The sequence below is a fragment of the Girardinichthys multiradiatus genome, chromosome 19 (genome assembly GCF_021462225.1).
Source record: "Girardinichthys multiradiatus isolate DD_20200921_A chromosome 19, DD_fGirMul_XY1, whole genome shotgun sequence".
In the NCBI taxonomy this organism is placed as follows: domain Eukaryota; kingdom Metazoa; phylum Chordata; class Actinopteri; order Cyprinodontiformes; family Goodeidae; genus Girardinichthys; species Girardinichthys multiradiatus.
The window spans coordinates 13,695,141-13,709,350 of NC_061811.1; the positions used below are offsets into that span (position 1 = coordinate 13,695,141).

General features: G+C 39.0%; 1 protein-coding gene across 2 annotated transcripts; it reads left to right on the plus strand.

The window, feature by feature from the left end:
• The first annotated feature begins 820 nt into the window (after positions 1-820).
• On the plus strand, positions 821-13,839 carry vsx2 (visual system homeobox 2). Of its 2 annotated transcripts, none has more exons than XM_047393227.1 (5): positions 821-2,139; positions 2,352-2,436; positions 2,805-2,928; positions 12,459-12,639; positions 12,862-13,839. In XM_047393227.1, exons 1-5 carry the CDS (start codon positions 1,716-1,718, stop codon positions 13,239-13,241), a joined length of 1,194 nt encoding a protein of 397 aa, XP_047249183.1. In that variant the 5' UTR covers positions 821-1,715; the 3' UTR covers positions 13,242-13,839. The 2 variants fall into 2 exon arrangements, with proteins under 2 accessions (XP_047249183.1, XP_047249184.1); XM_047393228.1 differs by having other exon boundaries at positions 823-2,139; positions 12,925-13,839.
• The last annotated feature ends 371 nt before the right edge of the window (positions 13,840-14,210 follow it).

Here is a 14,210-nt window from a genome sequence, read left to right on the forward strand (position 1 = left end):
TGATGTGTCATTAGCATATCCTAATAACATTGATTTCTTCATTAATAGAATTTCCACTAAATAGGCCCTAATTACTTTCAACTGGCCAGGCTCTAATTGCAGCAGCAATATTTTTTCTCCTTGTTAATCAGCTGCATCTTTCTCACTGATAGAAAATATGACTTTGCAAGGTGAATCAGGGTGCTGCCCGGCGCTTGTGCAAATACGCTTTAGTTTTATAGGCCATTCTAGTGGGTTATCTTCTGTGGTGTTTGCGCTATTATCTGCATGATGCGCATGCGTTTCTTTTATCTTTTGCCTTATGGCACTACTGTTGTGAGACCTGTATAATGCGTGAACTACCTTTCGACTCAGTGCAATAAAGACTCAATCTGCTGGGAATTTTTGTTTCTGAAAAAAATTAAACGTTTAATTTCCTACGTTATTCATTTTTTATCGATAATTAAAAATAAAATACTAACTGTAGATACTATTATATTGCCCGCTTATGATTTTTATTATTATTAGCTTATTATTTTTAGTAAAGTATGTACCCGTATTCTTTTGTTTATAATTTCATTTTCATTGTTTCATATTTTATTTTAGATGTATTCATTATTGTCGTTGAGTTTGTTCATATTATTACTACTGCGTGGTAGTAGTAGCGGGCCCTTTACGAGGGCTCTTGTTATTGTTTATAATATTTAATTGACATTTATTTATTATTATCGTTAAGGTGATTGTTTATTATTATTATTTAAGTAGTTGTGGTAGTAGTAGTAGTTCTAGGCTATTTACGAGTATTCTTTGGCTTTTAGGTTTTAGTCTTATTGTTTAATATTTTATATATTTTTTATCATTGTTATGGTGGTGGTTATTTTAAAGCTGTGATATACGTTGATTTAATATTCAGTATTGACACGTATCCGTATTATTATTAGTACTGTCATTACTACTTCATCTTGGCTGCTGCTGCAGCTGCTGCTGTGGGATTAGCGCCGTGCAGGACTGCGTCCATCTCCTCCAGCTGTCGTTTTTTTTTTTTTTTTTTTTTGGGTGGGCCTTTGATTCCCGTGTGATGAGTTTCCCGGAGCATCTGGAGATCAATTATCCATCCGTGTGGTGAGCCGGTGGTTGGGCACATAGATCATAGCTGGCTCTGTCTGTGTGTTTACATGTGTGTGTAATGCATTCCGCGAAAGGCATTGCATGCAGATTTAGAGATTGGGGTAATTTGCTAGGAACCTGCACCATTTCAAAGACATGGGACTTCAGGAGGAGGGGTTCAATAGCTTTAATTTGCTCGGATTCATTGACGAGCGGTTAAAGAGAGGATGTAATCTATTTAATCTGATACTGCTTTTATGTTTCTTTAGCAAAAAAATACAGGGTACCTTAATGCATTTTACCTTCATACATGATTGTAAAACCAATGTTTAGTTCATTTAGATATATTTTTTTAAACAGTTTATTTGAAGCGTCTATGGTTCCTCCACACAGTCCTCAAAAAAAGGCAGAGATGTGTTGGAGAGGGCGTAATACATCCATGATCCACTGGAATCCTGAATCCTGGCAGCTGATTGGCTGCAGGCTGCAGCCTCTTGTTGGGATGGACCTGTTGGATAAAAGGACCATTTTCTAAACGACTGTGTGGAACGCTGAGGATCATGTACGGAGAGCCCTCCTGTGAGACGACATAACAAGAAATATATTTTTAAAGGGCCATCCAAAGCACCATGACGGGGAAACAGGGCGCAGTGCTGCCGGAAAGTTTAAATCTCTCGGAGAAAACCTCACTGGGAGCAAATGGAGGGAGCAACAGCCACCAGTCGAAAAGCAGCATCAACCACCCACCGACCAGGTGCACCGGGTTCGGCATCCAGGAGATCTTGGGGCTGAATAAAGAACCACCCACCACCCCGAGGAGCCCGCTGATCTCGCTGCCCGCCGGCGCGCACCTGATCGCCGCCAGGTCGATGCTTGGCCCCGCCGCAGTCGGTGTGGGTGTCGGGATGGGATTAATTGGGCCCGGTGGAATTCCATCGTTTTACAGCCAACCCGCTTTCCTGGAGACGGTGCTGTCAGACGGACAGGACGTCCACCAGCAGCACTACAGCAGGAGCGTGAGGCCGCTGGACCCCAGCCAGTCTGCCAGCTCAGGTGATGATAAACCGTGCAATTATGCTGCGACACGAATGACAGAAAAAAAACAAAAAACATTATAACAGGAAAATGGCCAATTATTATTATTATTATTATGCAAATGATAAAATAAAAAAAATGTTTTGCATTTTTTTGTGAAAATGTGTTGCAGCTATTTATTGCATTACTCGAAGCTGTCCTTAAAACGCCTCCCACTGTTTTTAATCCAGACTCCGAGGATTTATCTTCAAATGATCGAAAACACACAAAGTCGTCTATAAATCAGAACAAGAAACGCAAGAAAAGACGCCACCGGTTGGTGTTATTTTTTTATTCATTTATATTTATTTTCTTTGGGATATTTTTTAGGCATATTATGGATGACAATTTATTAGACCAGTTTTCTTGTGTATTTAGAGAAATCGTATTTTATTATCTGTTTAGTTGTATTATAACCTATTTAGGCTACAGCCAATATGATATGCTTCACCAAGATCTAAACTGTTCTTCTATAGTGCCTGCTTTTATTTTATTCCTTTATGTTACTTCCAAATCTTAGAAATAATAAAAAATAATAAACAGAAAACGACAAGTGGCATTTGTTAAGGCGTGGCCCAAAGAAGGACGGGATTTAGCAGAACGCAACTCCAGCGTTTATTGACAAGCATAACCCGTTTCCACAGAACCATATTCACCTCGTATCAACTGGAGGAGCTGGAAAAGGCCTTCAACGAAGCGCACTACCCAGATGTTTATGCCAGAGAGATGCTGGCCATGAAAACAGAGCTGCCTGAAGACAGAATACAGGTAATAATGTTAAATCACGACTAAATGCATGAACACGTTTAATCCAAAGCCATATTTTCTCTTTGCTATTTAAAATACGTAAATGTTTTATTTGTTTCATTATTGATTAAAAACAAATACCTGGTATTTTTTTTTTTTTATCTCCGTGGAAGAAAATAATTATCAAAAAATCCCTAGTGGCAATTATTGCAAATGTGCTGTATGTGTAAATTTCTATATTCACAATTCAGTTATTAAGTGACAGAAATACCATCCAACAGGTGCCAAGAGGTGTACAGTAGTTTTGTAAACCAGACAAATATAGCAACCTTTTTTCGGTCAGTTAAATCGTTAGTAAAGGAGTAACCGGTAGTTATTTAGAAAATTACTGTAGAATATTTAAAAATTCTGTACTTTTCTATGTTTTTTAGTCACAGTAAAAACTGTTACTAAATCACAGTCAGATTACAATAAAATAGAAACACAGAAGTGGCTGTTATGCACCTGATAAATTACTCGAAACATTTCTAAAATACAGTATTTGCATGTTATCACTGTGAAAACTGTAACTAAATTACAGTCAGTTTACTGTAAAAAAAAAAAAATCAAAATCCAGATGGATGTCCTGCTGCCAAAACCTTACTGCTATCTGACCTGCCCCAACACATAATCACCCCATATTATAATCGTATCCGTTATTTCTAGAAAATGCATTTCTTTGAAGTGGTTATTATAGAAATTTGCTCATGTTAGTCAGTGAAAATTAAGCTACTTTGTGTTTAGAATTAAATGCAGTTCAAAGGTATGAAGGTATAATACATAATGTGACTTTTGTTTTAGTTGTGTCATTTGATTGGCTATATTAGTTAGATCATGTTATGTGGTCATATTTAGAGGATTCTCTTTGTAGTTTTTATACAGTTGCATAGCACGTCAGGTAAGTCTAGGACCTCATTATGTATGAATAAATTCTCATTCATAACCATAAATGTTTCTAAGGGGTATGGTGTCCCACTTAAGGACAGAGGGGAATGGCTCTGTAGCAATTAAAAAATATGTTGATTGTTCAGGGGCACACTTGAAAATACACTCAGTGTTCAAATTTCCCCAGTTAACATATTTGAATGTGTGTTCCAGTATATTTGCTATCACTATTCGTTCTTTTAAATATTTCTCAATTAAACCTTTTTACCATAAGAACGACCATTAGAATAATGTGTAGCTTATTGCAGAATTTTCTGTTTTTCTCAACAAGGAAAAAGAAAACAAAGGTAAACGTTGTGTTGTATTTCTCTGTTTAAAATTTATTGTCAAAAGAACAAAAACACCAAAACCACTGTGAAAGTAGTTTGACATACTTTGATGCATTATCATAGGGAGAATTAAATGTTCAAAGTTATATAAAATGTTCACACACTATTTTGGAACAACTATACACCAATCAGAAAATTATTTGTTACTAAATTAGCAAAACATTATCTGACATCTGAATACATTTTAAAAACATTAAAATAGATTTATTTCTGAGTAGTGTATATCTTTGCTCTACTTTAACAAGCATAAAACCTAATCCATGCTGACATCTGCTGCAGGGTTGATACCTGTTTACATGACACCTACTGACATTAAGGTCACATATGTTCACGCTGTAGCGATTTTTGGTATGAGTTGATGTTGGTCTCCACCCAGTGGGTCACATCCTTGTGGGCATCACAAGCACTCAGAGTAGCAGAAAATGTCACGTCATTTGTTCACCAAATGACTTTACTATTGCTTATTTGCATAGCCAGTGATTCCCATGCTTTGTGTGTCAGAATATTTTTGGATGAGGTGTACAAACTAAAACATCGACTACTGGACGGCTCAAATGGAACAGAGCTTATTTCAAATGAAATTCCAGTTTTAAAAAGTATTTTATCTATGTGTAAAATTACAGAAAAGGCATTTTAAGGCTTTCCTGGCATTCGGATGAACCTAGATTGAGACAAGTGTGAAAAACAACGAATATATAACTTTAATTACAGATGCTAATTGGTTTTTCATGTGGTAAACCTTTACCACATGAAGGGGACGTCCTAATTTTCTCAGAATTAATGTTGAAATCTCTCTCTGTATACAAATCAATCTAATTATATGTATCTCTATCTTTACATCCTTCTATAAATATGTTTATATATCTACATACAGATCCATTTAATAAATCCGTTATTATTTCAGTAACACACTTTAGTGAAACACATTATATGGATTAGTTACACACAGACTGATGATTTTCCACTTACAGCAAATGAAAACATGTCATTTATGATTAAAAATAAAAAGAAATATTTTAATACTGAGCTATGTGTTTCATGAGATGCATGTGTAATATCCGCCTACAGGTTATTACTTTTAAAAGGTATGTTTAATCTGACAAACGGGCCTCATCAGAATGCAGATTCTAATTATTAGAATAATGGATATCTGATTGATATTTTTATACCGCTTAATGTTTCTGATAGGTTAGGGTTTTTTTTCTTTCATTAACGTACAAAGTGCAAATGTGTTTCTTTACATGGAATCAGCAAGAACTGATGATGTATCAGCTTTTAAAGAAGTATCCCTTTCCTCAGCAGGATATTTTAACCACTAACAGAATAAAATGGCAAGGGATACGGGGAGGAGCCAGTGAACGTTCTTGTGTGAATGGCCCCCTGAGTGCGAGCCTCCTTCTGCCACCCCACATACAACCAAACACCACTCCACCTGACAAAGTACCTTCTCCAAAAATAAAAATAAAAATATGCTGTGTGCTTTATATATTTTGCTTTACCTTTCTAAATTTAAAGTGGTCATAATGATACAAATGATAGGAAATAACTGAAAATAAGGGTTTGAGGTTTTTACAAATGGATTAAAGTTGAATAAATTCAAGATTTTTTTCAGTGTAGAAGTATCCAGTTCAGATCCGAACAGTCTAGCAATTTAGGATTTTAAACGGGAGCTAATTAAAACCTTTCAAAATTCATTATAAAACACTTATAAACTCTTTAAATTGGTTTGAATTGTAAGCTTTATCCTGAAAGCTTTAGTGTCATTAGCTACAATCCCTGTGTGGGCGTATTTTCTCACATCGCTTAGACTGCACACAACCCAGTGCAGGCATCCATTCCCCACTGTCTGGACAAGAAACTGTTTACAGGTCCTTCTCAAAATATTAGCATATTGTGATAAAGTTAATTATTTTCCATAATGTCATGATGAAAATTTAACATTCATATATTTTAGATTCATTGCACACTAACTGAAATATTTCAGGTCTTTTATTGTCTTAATACGGATGATTTTGGCATACAGCTCATGAAAACCCAAAATTCCTATCTCACAAAATTAGCATATCATTAAAAGGGTCTCTAAACGAGCTATGAACCTAATCATCTGAATCAACGAGTTAACTCTAAACACCTGCAAAAGATTCCTGAGGCCTTTAAAACTCCCAGCCTGGTTCATCACTCAAAACCCCAATCATGGGTAAGACTGCCGACCTGACTGCTGTCCAGAAGGTCACTATTGACACCCTCAAGCAAGAGGGTAAGACACAGAAAGAAATTTCTGAACGAATAGGCTGTTCCCAGAGTGCTGTATCAAGGCACCTCAGTGGGAAGTCTGTGGGAAGGAAAAAGTGTGGCAGAAAACGCTGCACAACGAGAAGAGGTGACCGGACCCTGAGGAAGATTGTGGAGAAGGGCCGATTCCAGACCTTGGGGGACCTGCGGAAGCAGTGGACTGAGTCTGGAGTAGAAACATCCAGAGCCACCGTGCACAGGCGTGTGCAGGAAATGGGCTACAGGTGCCGCATTCCCCAGGTCAAGCCACTTTTGAACCAGAAACAGCGGCAGAAGCGCCTGACCTGGGCTACAGAGAAGCAGCACTGGACTGTTGCTCAGTGGTCCAAAGTACTTTTTTCGGATGAAAGCAAATTCTGCATGTCATTCGGAAATCAAGGTGCCAGAGTCTGGAGGAAGACTGGGGAGAAAGAAATGCCAAAATGCCAGAAGTCCAGTGTCAAGTACCCACAGTCAGTGATGGTCTGGGGTGCCGTGTCAGCTGCTGGTGTTGGTCCACTGTGTTTTATCAAGGGCAGGGTCAATGCAGCTAGCTATCAGGAGATTTTGGAGCACTTCATGCTTCCATCTACTGAAAAGCTTTATGGAGATGAAGATTTCATTTTTCAGCACGACCTGGCACCTGCTCACAGTGCCAAAACCACTGGTAAATGGTTTACTGACCATGGTATCACTGTGCTCAATTGGCCTGCCAACTCTCTTGACCTGAACCCCATAGAGAATCTGTGGGATATTGTGAAGAGAACGTTGAGAGACTCAAGACCCAACACTCTGGATGAGCTAAAGGCCGCTATCGAAGCATCCTGGGCCTCCATAAGACCTCAGTGCCACACGCTGATTGCCTCCATGCCACGCCGCATTGAAGCAGTCATTTCTGCCAAAGGATTCCCGACCAAGTATTGAGTGCATAACTGTACATGATTATTTGAAGGTTGACGTTTTTTGTATTAAAAACACTTTTCTTTTATTGGTCGGATGAAATATGCTAATTTTGTGAGATAGGAATTTTGGGTTTTCATGAGCTGTATGCCACAATCATCCGTATTAAGACAATAAAAGACCTGAAATATTTCAGTTAGTGTGCAATGAATATAAAATATATGCATGTTAAATTTTCATGACATTATGGAAAATAATGAACTTTATCACAATATGCTAATATTTTGAGAAGGACCTGTATGGTGCGACTCATAAACTTTTGCCTTTGTTTGTTTTGCAAGTGCACAAGGCGCCCCCTAGGCCTTGTCGTCCTGAGTGGTGAGCCATATCAGCAAATTTAAGTAACATAACTGTAGGAAATGGGATTCAGCCTACATAACACACACTATATTGCCACACGTACTGGGTAACAAAACCAGATCAATGAATTCTGGTGTGCCAATCACTTCCATGGCTGCAGGTGTATAATGGCTGGTGTTGAGAACCTTGCCTGGCCTGCACAGAGTCCTGACCTCTACCTTCTTGAACACCTTTGGTATGAATTAGAGCAGAGGCTGCAGTTCTGGTTTTCTCATCTAACTATGAACACACTCCTAAACCGTGTGGAAGATGTTTATAGAATAGTTAAAGTTGCTATTGTTGGAAACGGTGGGTTCATCAACAAACTGGTCGTTATAGATTAAGAATAGGATGTGATCAAAGTTCATGTATATGAAAAAGTAGATAAATACTTTTGGCAATATTGTGCACCTATTTTTGGTTGATATAATTATTCTTAACAATGTATGTGCATACATTATACGTCATCAACTTGAAGATGCGAATGCAAACTTCACATTTCCATCTTCCTCCTTCAAATCTATGTTTAACACATGCTGTTGCATTTGTCTGGGGGGCACAGGTTCCCTTTGCTTTAGTGTTCAAGGGAAAATGGTTCCCCGCACAGATCGATCACTTTCGCCCCTTCCGTCTTGAACAAAGGAGGCTCTTCTCCTTCTCCTCCTGCAGAAGCAGCAGCAGCAGCAGCAACAGCCTCTTCGCCAGGACAGATAATCTCTCATCGGGCGCAGTTGGATGTGAAACAATTTGTTCTCGGAGAAGGAGCCGCTAACGACCTAATCAAGCTATCAAGGCGGAAGAAGATTGCGGTGTGACCTGGACCCATCCATCTGCCGGGGCGCCTCTTTTAATCTCGTTCTCATTAGGGGGCTGCAACAGTATGGCCGCGAATAAATAATAAAAAGGAAATAAATAAATAAGCCCGGGCCCGCTTCTCTCCTGGATAAAATTAACACCCAATTTTCCTCGTTGAGTGTAATTAGTTAAATCAGACGAGCTCGGGAGGCTGGCTCTGCTTCTGCTGCTGTCGATGAAGAGGCGCAGGGAGTTCAAATGAAATAACTACATTGAATTTATTAGCGCGGGTCAATAGCGCTGCTCCCCGGAGTCCCGGTAGTTTAATTTCCCGTGATATTTGCCCGCCTGCCCGCCATCGATTGGGCCTGAAATTAACTTATTTTTCAATCAGCCTCGGCGCGCCCTTGGGTCGCTCCTCCTCGACGCTTTTACGCACTGGCTTCTTTTGAGGGACAGAGAAGCAATTTCTCAGATAAAAAAAGAGTCTTGTATGAAATAAGGGTTATCATCAGAGCAACCTGGGGAGAAAAAGCTTACAGAGACTGATCTTTGTGAAGTTTAATATTTAATACATGCACCCTTCACGGTGTCTCCTTGCCTCCTTCCTCTTATCACAAGAAATATCAACAGTGTGTGAGCAGAGTGTTTAACATCTCTGTGTTGTGTCACACAGTCCACTCAGCCTCTTTGTGAGCTGACACACAGCCTGCTGGGCCTGCACCACATGTTGGCAGGAGGTACCCCCAGAAAGCTTTCAAAGGGCAGTCAGGTAATTTTTGAGTGGCGTGGACCTCGATCACTTTTTTTTTTATCTCTTTTGATTGGCTCATCTAATAATTGAGCTAAAAGTGTTATGTGACAGCTAGTGACAATGACTCCCTAGCACCCCTGACCTGCTGTGTGCCTAAGGGGCCAATACGTTTAAAGGGCTGGCCAGACATGGTCCACTAGAAAGCTTGAAGTGGCTCAAAACCAAACCAAAAGTAATAACAAAAATTTAGAAGTTTTATTTAGGAGCAGTATGTTGTCACAACAGAACTTTAAAATTGTATTCAATATAAAAAAAATCTTCATCCTCCTATTGATTTTTAATCACAAACTAACAGTCTGTAAGTCAGTGTTTTCAAGTACCTAAATGCAAAAATGGATGCAAAATGGATTTTAACCCCCCAGAAATGTAGTGTCCACGATTTAAAAATATCTGAAAATGTGACCCGGTATCATTTGACACAGTGTCCAGGAGTGAGTTTAAATAAATAATTGCTACAACTCATCAAAACTTGTCCTTCACTTTGCTAAATTGACAAATATATAATGTTAAGCACATAAGACCCAGAGACCCCCACACAACAACCAACCACCCACCCACACGCACACCTTGGTTGCGCCACAGGTCCTTTTCTCTTAGTCTATGTTTCCCTTGGGCCGCCTCACCATATGCACAAATGCAGCTGTTTCCTATCAATGCCAAACTGATCAAGCCCAGACAAACATATCTCTGAGGCCTGATGATCTTACAAAGCTCAGTGCTCTGTACTAATGTTTAGCAGAGATTAGTAACTAGATGGCTTTTAATGTTCTCTATTTATCCCTTGGTATCTTAGGCATCAGGATAAAGCTGGCTGCTAAAGATTTGATGTTATCTTCGACAACCACAATTTGACAGACTAAGTAGATCTGTTGTTTAGTTTAAACATTTTCATCTGTGAGATATTATGAAATAAATCCACACAAATTCATGCTTTTGTTTCATTGCGTTTGGACTCCTACAATTCTCTCTATTCTAGGTTGTTCCATAAAGCAATAAATAATTTGTCCACCATTTACATCTGTGACCTGGTAACTGTACTTTCCCTCTGCACCCCTGCAGCCTTACAATCAAGGCCTTCTGAGTGTTCCTCGACAGAAAACGCATAGGGATGGTGCCGGATCCAAACCTGCAGAACAGTCTCCGTCTATAGATTAAGATTGCTGATTGTTTTAAATCACACTTACCATTTTTGTGTTTTTCTGTTTGATTTAGCTATAATTGATGCTGCTCTGCTTTGTGTTTATATTTTTTTAATTGTCTAATTATTCATTGCATTTCATCTTAGCTTTATGGTGCACTGGGTGGAAAGCATTTTGCAAATGTGAAGCTTTGAAAGTCATTCTGGAGATAAGCTTCACAGACTTCCTTAAATTACCTGCTGTTATTAAATATGTGGTGCAGGACTGGGAATGAGAGGCCCATTTTGAAGGACAAAAATGTACCCAGGAATAAATAAATATTGCAACTCACAGACTGAAACACATCTTGCCAAAAACCAAAAGTCAGCTGACTGAACTGTAAAAGCTGCATCATTGCTCAGACAAAGTTTTCAATGCTCATCTAGAAATACTGGGAGAAAAAAGGAAAATAAAAGCTTAACTTTAACATTAGTTCATTTCCTTTCCCTTTAAGAAGAATAGATATTATATCAATTAAAATATTTACAGGGACAGACAAATTTGTTGACAGTTCTGGCAAAGATGCAGAAACAGCCTTAAAAAAAACAATCTCCTTCTGCAGTAGGATCATTTCATTCTGAAAAAGGAAGAAAAATCACATCTTTATTATGAGCTTTTATTCACGGGGAAAATAAATTGCATGTTAAGCAATAATATCCAGTAAAAATATGAGCCGCATAATTATTGGTGCCCCAGCTGTTAAAACGTTGTACAAGCCTCTTTTGTCAGTAGAACAGTCTACTTCTGTCACATGTCAGAAGTTTAGTAGATGTTGCCCTTTTTCACAATCTCTTTTGATTGTCTCTTACATGAACTTCTTTTCAGTTCACCCACACAGGTTTTCTTTAGGATTTTTGTCTGGGGATTGAGATAATCTTAGTTGAAAGCTGACTTTGTGTTTGGTAAACACATATAGGTGTTGGTTTGGCAATAAATTTTGAATCATTATCCCTCTGAAAAAGCAGTTTATTGTTATATTTAAAACACCATCATTATTCAAATAGCTCATGATCCATACACTCAACAGGCTTTCCAGAGCTTTTGAGACAGGAACAGACCCACACAATCACAGATCTGCCACCATCATGTGGTGCTTTTCCTTATTTTCCACAAAGTTCAATCTCAGACCCATCAGTCCAAAGCACATCGGTTCAGCTGAAGTCCCTGTTGTGATTGGCAGACTTCATATGCCTACATTTGTGATGTACGACAGACAAGGCTTTGTTTCTGGTATGCCTGTCAATCAACTGATTGGCATAAAGTGTGTAATGGAGATTTGGTGACCCTATGATGCCACTCTTTGCTGCTGTTCTCTAACGCTGATGCTTTTAGATTTTACAGTTGTGCTCACTGTGCATTGTGGCAAAATAAAAATGGCTAAAAGAGATGGATCTATGTGTCATGTCATATAGCCAAGGAAACAGATAATCATTTATTTCTTATTAGCAGTTCTTAGGAATGTTGATCAACTTAAAATAAAGTATGAATAAATCTCCTCTTACATCTATTTTAGAAGTATTCTTAGATGGAGCTAAACACAGGGCATCTTGTAAACAAACTGTTAGTGGCTGTAAAAGACTTGGGACAGAGGTTTACTTTGCAACAGGACAATGACCCTTCACACACAGCCAGTGTTAGAAGGGAATGGTTACCATCAAAGCATATTCAGGTGTTAGAAAGGCCCAGTCAAAGTCCAGACGTAAATCCAGTTGAGAATCTGTGGCAAGACTTGAAAGCTGCTTTTCTCAGACCCTCTGTGTCAAATCTGGCTGATCTTGAGTTATTTTGCAAATAAGGGAAGGGAAAACATTCCGTCTAAAAATTTACAAAGCTGCCAGAGAATGGTAGACATTAATCCAGTGGCAACATTTCCTGTCCTAGGTATGGTTTCAGAACCGCAGAGCCAAGTGGAGGAAGCGGGAGAAATGTTGGGGCCGCAGCACAGTGATGGCTGAATATGGACTGTATGGAGCCATGGTGAGGCATTCCATCCCTTTGCCAGAATCCATCCTCAAGTCTGCCAAGGATGGCATCATGGAGTCCTGTGCTCCCTGGCTGCTAGGTAAGACTAGGATTTCAAAGTCTCTGAAACTCTTTTCACCATCCTCATTCTGTTGCACTTTAACAACCCTCATTCAATCATCAGAACTGAAGGTTGTGCCAGTTTTCATGAATCTACTTGTTGTTTCCACATTAAATTAGCATGAACCTAAATCCAGCACCCTAGTAAATCATTGCTGTTGTTATATTCTAAACCAGAACTATTTTTGCTTGCTATTTTCAGTCCAAGATGGCTTACCAGTGAGCAGACGTTATTCTAAATCTGAATACCCGCAACTCTTTACAGGGATGCACAAAAAGTCCATAGAGGGAGCAGCTCCCCCACCGACAGGAAAGTGTGATGCCCAGCAGCAGCCGAATGCTCAGAGGCCAGAGGATGCTGAAGTGGAGGAAAAAAGGTCAGAGGACAAGCCTGTCATTTCTAAAGAGGAACTGAGAGAGAACAGCATTGCTGCACTCAGGGCCAAGGCTCAGCAGCACAGTGCTAAAGTGCTGGGGACCATTACTCATGACAGACTGTTGGAGGGGAAACAGGAGATCCAGGTGGCTGAAGAAAGGGCCAGTGATCCCACCAGTCCAGAAGAGGAGCAGAGAAGTCCCTAGAACCAATTCAGAACCTGGAGACTGGTTTTGTAAAAAAGTGACTGCAGTGGATTAGCTACTTTTAGTTTAAATCTGGATTAACTGACTTGGATTTCTGTCCTTCACTTACTTTTGCAAACTGGCCCTCATCTGGACTTCTATAACCCGAAAAATCAACTTGTTGATTGCTCCCAAGAAGATGCTAATGCACTTTTGTTTCTGATGTATTTTCGAACTTACTCCTGATTCTTCAAAATACTAGAGGATTTGACAGAGCAGCAGCAATAGACAATAATGTATATAGACCTTAAAGTTACAAACATCCAGATGAACAAAAGCTTCTCAAGTGCATGTAAAAGTACATTAATTGCATCCAGTGACCTATATTTTACCTCCTGTCTTTTATTCTGACTGTGCTTATACAATTATTAATTTGAAGCATTTTAGAGGACTCATCCCATCAGCAGTAAGAGAAAGTTGTTGTCCTATATCATGCTGTTTATAACTGATATATAAATCTTTAAAATATCTTTCATGTAGTCTTTAAATGTCAGTGTTTTTCCATTTCATTATGTATAAGTCAAAATTCAAAACATAAAATAGAAATGACTTTATTAAATTTGTTTCTGATGCTTGTTTTACCCTCCTTTCAGAAGATAGTATAATTCAGTGGAAATGATGGTCATGATGTCAGTGAAACTCTTCACTGACATGAAGTCATCATAAATGTGGAGTAGCTATATGTTGCTTAATGCTCTGCTGGCTGTAGTCATTAGGAGACGGTCCACGGCTGCATGCTTGAGTTAGCCGCCTATTATCTGTCACAGTTGAAAGCCCACGTTTTCAGATTAAATGAGGGGAGCAGCACTTTTGGGAGATGAGAAAGAGAATAAACACCTCTAAGCAGGGTTGACATCTGCCTGAATTCAAATAACCTTATAGATGCTGAAGCACAAGCTGTTTATCCTCTTATAATACGTAACCCAAACC

Excerpts from the sequence above, each read along its gene's own strand:
- vsx2 (XM_047393227.1), top strand. The coding sequence starts at position 1,716 with ATGACGGGGAAACAGGGCGCAGTGCTGCCGGAAAGTTTAAATCTCTCG. Across the intron at positions 2,929-12,458 it reads TGCCTGAAGACAGAATACAG|GTATGGTTTCAGAACCGCAG; the intron begins GTAATAATGTTA and ends TTCCTGTCCTAG. Across the intron at positions 12,640-12,861 it reads CTGTGCTCCCTGGCTGCTAG|TCCAAGATGGCTTACCAGTG; the intron begins GTAAGACTAGGA and ends TGCTATTTTCAG.